The sequence below is a fragment of the Anneissia japonica genome, unplaced genomic scaffold, assembly GCF_011630105.1.
Source record: "Anneissia japonica isolate Jap-2015-1 unplaced genomic scaffold, ASM1163010v1 scaffold284983_len440753_cov197, whole genome shotgun sequence".
Classification (NCBI taxonomy): domain Eukaryota; kingdom Metazoa; phylum Echinodermata; class Crinoidea; order Comatulida; family Comatulidae; genus Anneissia; species Anneissia japonica.
The window spans coordinates 190,610-196,516 of NW_022682882.1; the positions used below are offsets into that span (position 1 = coordinate 190,610).

At 36.2% G+C, this 5,907-nt stretch overlaps 1 protein-coding gene across 1 annotated transcript in view; it reads left to right on the top strand.

Annotated features, from left to right (window-relative positions):
* The window catches only part of LOC117110115 (ATP-dependent translocase ABCB1-like), a gene marked incomplete in the record, with an annotated part of 30,271 nt that overhangs the window by 14,524 nt on the left and 9,840 nt on the right, over positions 1 to 5,907 (top strand). Inside the window, 5 exon segments of the mRNA XM_033252751.1 lie at positions 1,681 to 1,887; positions 2,169 to 2,339; positions 3,556 to 3,745; positions 4,049 to 4,218; positions 4,684 to 4,827. Of these exon segments, the coding sequence (XP_033108642.1) occupies positions 1,681 to 1,887; positions 2,169 to 2,339; positions 3,556 to 3,745; positions 4,049 to 4,218; positions 4,684 to 4,827 (882 nt within the window).

Genomic DNA, 5,907 nt, shown 5'->3' on the forward strand with positions numbered 1-5,907 from the left:
ATAAATATCTTTTTTTTTTTCCAAATCAGCATCTGAGCAGACAATTAATGAAGCAGAACCTTTAATCCTTGAGGATAGTGGGGAAACAGTGGCCCTGTCTCTTATACACATCTAGATGTGTATAAGAGACAGGATAAATGCTTTGCGTTAACGTGGGTTTTCCCAAACAACTCCGATTGGTTCCGAAACTAGACTTATTTGGAAATGTTTTTACCATATAAGGAAGCCATGGGCGGGCCTTATCTATTAATGAGAACTATAAATAGAGTTGATGCAATTTTGCTAAGCGACGCTAAAACGTGGTTACGCTTTGAAACGATAGGTGGCGCTGCGCAAAGCAAATGCGGAAGTAAGATCGAAAAATCGCGATATAACGGACAAATCGTCTATCGGCTGTCCTACTGCAATGACTTTATAAATTTATGCAAATTCAGGTGCAGTAGTTGGCCAGAAAATGCCACAACACTCTAGAATTTTGCCTTCTGGATGGACAACTTAGCTTTTGATTTTGTTGCACTGTTTTGGTGACTTTTACATTGGAAATTGTTTCAGAAAAAGAAAATCCTCATACTCTCTAATACGTAACCAGATAAACTGATTTTTAAATTATTGCATTGGCTCCTATCGTTCTGATTCGCCCATGCACACAGCATCTAGAGAGAGACTGCAATATGATGAGGAACTTACAATTATTTTCAACAACAAGCCGCAAGGAACCTCTATTGACAGCATCACATGATCAGTGGGATGTGGGGGATGGATTTGTCGGTGCATGGTGTGCCCGGCTTTAATATCCTTTCACTGTCAGACAATCAATCCTATAATTTTGTTATATTTTCAATTAACATTTGCTATTTCATTTGTCTATATAATATCTTTATTATTATATTGTATATTGTTGTGTATTGTGTACCATCTCGCATTGGGCTAGATTTTGTGTTTTTAACAGAAAAAAGGGAAGTTGGCTTAGTAAATATAGTCTCTGTCTCTTATACACATCTAGATGTGTATAAGAGACAGCTATAAATAGAGTTGATGCAATTTTGCTAAGCGACGCTAAAACGTGGTTACGCTTTGAAACGATAGGTGGCGCTGCGCAAAGCAAATGCGGAAGTAAGATCGAAAAATCGCGATATAACGGACAAATCGTCTATCGGCTGTCCTACTGTACATTGAGCATCACATTGGCTAGCCTAGGCCATGTGTAACCACTTATAAAAATACAGAAAAAAGACCTAAAATAAATTAGAATGAAGTTATCAACTAACTAGTGCATTAAAATTATTCATAAACTTACTACTTACCTGTATAAAATTAAAATGTATTGCTCACAAACGCCAATATTTTTTATTTTAATACACCTTCTCCACGAATCGGTAGACATCTTGAAGTAATGATAACCTAAGCCAGTGGTTTCACAAGCTTGGTAGTTAGTTTTAAAGTATACATTAATATTCATGAGTTCAGTCTTTCCAGGCATGTGTAGGTACACAGGAATAAACAATGTTCCTGAATTGATTACCAATTCTATGGCAAAAATACCAAATGAGCCTTGAAAAGTGTTTTTTTGTTTTTTTTAGATTCTTTTTTTTGAATGAACCATTGGTGCTGGGCTAGAAAGTACCATACTGTACCTCACAAGCTTGTAGATTTTTTGTAACTGTAAATTCTCCCTTCCAGATCATCATTGATGGAAATGATTTGACAGACCTGAATATTAATTGGATGCGAAAGGATTGCATTGGTGTTGTCAGTCAAGAACCTATTCTCTTTGCCACAACTATCTATGAGAACATTGCCTATGGTCGAGATGGAGTGACTAATGATGAAATTGTAGCAGCGGCTAAATCAGCAAATGCTCATGATTTTATCTCTAAACTCCCTGAGGTATTTAACGTACTCCCAAACTTTCTAACAAAAATTGATATTGTGAATTAAATCCATTCACCAATAAAATCTTATTTATATTTTCTCCTTCATCTGGACTATATGCTAAATAAGAAAACAACATTTTATTTTTATTTTTTTCCACCCTCCTCTGACAATCAATAAGTAACAATAAGTTCATAAAACAAGGTATAGAAAAAGTCTTGTGTAAACTCTTACAGTTATGTAGGCCTACTGGTTATTTAGGACTATCTTTCAGCAGCTTTAATCATCTTCAACAGGGCTACAACACCATGGTTGGTGAACGTGGCACGCAGCTATCTGGTGGACAGAAGCAAAGAGTTGCCATTGCAAGAGCTCTTGTTCGCAATCCAAAGATTCTGCTACTGGATGAAGCAACATCAGCACTGGATTCAGAGAGTGAGAGAGTTGTCCAGGAAGCTCTGGATGCGGTAAGTTGATTGTATTAGGTTTTTTTTTATGTATCCAATTTATCAACTTAGCCACTATAAGATTTTCGGATTTCTAAGTTGTTAAAGTTTAAATTCAAGAGGTAACTACAGTAGTATAATTTTATTATTATAAGTTTTATGAGAAAAAAAAAAATTTTCTAACTGCAATAGATAAACAATTTTTTGGAGCTCAACATAAAACTTTGTATTGCTTAGAATTACTGTAAAGCCCTTTATTTTTGCGCGCGAAATTGCAAAATTCTGAATGAAAAGCAAAGCTGGCTTTAACTATCTTGGCTATAGTGGGGTTCCATATGTAAAATTTACATTTACTGGATAATATGTGGAAAACTACACAGTTTCTGATATTTGTGTACTGTAAAACATTATATAATTAATGCTTGCGGTACACCACGTTGATAGTTCTGAAAAGAACTGTTGTTGTTGGTTGAGAATATCTCGACGTTTCGGTTGACTTGCTTCAACCGTCTTCAGGAGAATAATATCTGCAGAGATCTCAAACAGGGAAATACTTATATGTTTGAGTGATGAGACTTGCTGCTGATTGGTTGAAAACTAAACAAAGGCTGAGCCTACCAGTGAAAAGCTATACAAAAGCTCAAACTCACGGTCTGAAAAGAAGGGTGGGGTGTGGCTAGAAAGCCAAGACAGTGGCATTGTTCTATAAAACATTATTATTCAGCATTGGGAGAGCTTTCCATCGATACCAAACATGACAACATTTAGCAAGTTTGATTTTTTTTACCTTTATTTGGTCATGTGGCTTTCTTTATTGGTCAATATTCTCTGAAACTATGCATTATTTGGTATAAGTATACTTGGATTATTTGATCAGTGTAACGATTTATTGTGTATACAATAACAAAATATTTTAACAAATCAAATCAGATGATGTCATAATCATGGAAAAACGATACAATCGTTGCTACTACTATGATTTTAATGTTTTCCCATGATTCTGACGTCATCTGATTTGATTTGTCAAAATATGTTGTTATCGCATAACTGATAAATCATTATCGAATCATTATAGTGTAAAAACTTCTCTTATTTCTTTTATTTTCTGTATGAACAATTGCTTTTTAGCTTTTTATCGTTATAGTTATTGTTGAAGTATAAACAGGCCTTTATTTGTCACATAAAATTTTATAGTGTAGGCAAAGCTTAATCAAATTATTTTCAAATCAATTTAAAGGCTCAAGTTGGACGTACAACACTTGTGATTGCTCATCGCTTATCAACCATAAAAAACGCAGATGTAATTTATGCGATCGACGAGGGCTCTGTTGCCGAGAGCGGAAGCCATGACGAGTTGATGGCCAAGAACGGCGTGTATGCGCAGCTGGTTACTCTACAGGAGCTGCGCAAGCAAGAAGAGCAAGAAGGTGGGGGCTGACATTTTTTTCAGATTTTTCAATTTCTCCATTAACGATTAATGATTTAGTATTCAGATCCTCCCCCTTCCCTCTCAGAAATGCCATTAAATAACTGTGTCAAAAACTTTACAATAGGTAATTCTTAATACACATCAAAATGCTCCTATCTTTTATGGTTGTCGGAGACATGGATACTAAAAAAATTATAAATGTTTACAATCAACTTGATATCAATCAACTTCTTCCGAAGTTAAGTGAATAATGTTGTGCAGCTTTGCGATAAGTATTTAATTAATGTGTATCTTTTTGTAGCAATGAATGATGGAGAGAATTCCAGTGCTGCTGTGCCAAACTCGCCAATAAAACGACAAATCTCTACTCGCCTCAGCCGTCAGATGTCAACTCGCTCAACTCACTCAGAGAAATCTATGGGAAAGGCTGGCAAGGAGGAGCAGAAAATTGAGGAGTTGGAATTAGAGGATGTAAGCAGCAAATCAATCTCTTTAATTTCTTTCTTTACACTTAAGTTTATCTTATGTCACCTTCAGACATAAACTGATCTTTTGCAACTGGCCAGAAACTGTAAACAGCTGTGAGTCCTGTGTTTTGGGGTGGCATAAGCACTCTGGTTTTTTCAATGCTGCTGAAGAAAAGCTGCTTTCAGTTTCTCTTGTTCTCTTTTATGCAAAAAAAAGCAACTTATGCAAGCATTGGTCAAGTGATGATAGTAACCCAGTAATTTTAGTCTGGTAACTGTGCTCATGCCATGCCTGCTAACGCTGCATCCACTATGGTAGCATTGCATTGCAATCTACAATTGATGATGTGATGAGTTCTTTGGGCAAACTAGTTCTACTGTACCTAGTCACACAAAGTTTGGCAGAGTTTTGTAAGGTATATCCTTAATAAAATGGATTGTTTAAATTTTTTCTTTATTTTGTTATCAGCAACCAGCACCAGAGGTTAAGTACATGGATATTTTGCGGTTGAACTCCCCAGAATGGCTGATTATTGCCAATGGTTGTTTTTGGTCATCGGTGCAAGGTGTTGTCTGGCCAGTCTGGGCTTTCTTCTTTGCAGAATTTATTAAAGTAAGGCTTATGAGAATCACTGGCTATTACATTAAAGGTTTAATTATTAATATAAATAATTTGAGTGAGTTCATAATTTGGTTCACAGTCCATTATTGTCATTCCTTACATTGTATTTTGTTTTTATTGATAATAAGAAATGAATTGAAGTTCATTTTGATTGACAGTTCATGCTTTGACAGTTGATACTTTGATTGACAGCTCATGATTTGATTCACAGTTCATACCTTGACTGACATTATTATTTCCTTTGTGACCTTAGGTCACATGGAACATATGTAATGGTTCGCATGTAAAATGTGTGTATGAGATGTGCAACCAAAAGAGGTCAGCCTATTTTTAAACAAATAGGCTCCGAAACGGTGCATCGCGGCAGGTATACATTGTGCTCGATAGTCGCTGGTGGACATGCAATTGTGCAAGAAATGTTTGTTTTTTCAGTTAGATATAAAATGTAAGCTGTAGGCGATAAAACATATACCCCCTACCACCAATTTTGAGTCGTTTTTTAGTCGAAAATTTGATTTGCGCATGCATCGGGTCAAACTATCCCGACATTTTGTTTCTGTCGCGAGCTGCCTAGAAAAGTTCTTTATGTTGTTTTCGCGACTGTCAGTAAACATTGAGCAAGCTGAGATAGTTGTGGCACATCAGTCACTTACCTGTGCTATTATTTGAATGTGTTTTGTGTGTTCTATTCGTGTTTTAGTATACTTAAACAGTTGATTGACGGACCTGGTGTACCTAGGCCTAGACACATACGTAATGTAGGCTTCTCTTTGGGCGACACATCGGACCTGGTGTAGGCCTAGACACATCTGATATGAGTAGTGTCAAAGTGCGAGTCATGCGAGCCATACAATTAATTTTTTTTTCCAGGTTATCCAGTTTTGCAAACACGTAGGCCTAGCCTATATTCTTTGGCCTAGTACTGTACATGCAAATGAATAACACACCGGGGAGCTTTGCCTGTGTAGTCCAGTCATGCGCAGTACATATACTTTTGACTTTTTCGAATCGTTGATCTGAAAGTATGCAGCGCTGATAGATGTTGTTAAAATACAGATATACAGATACATA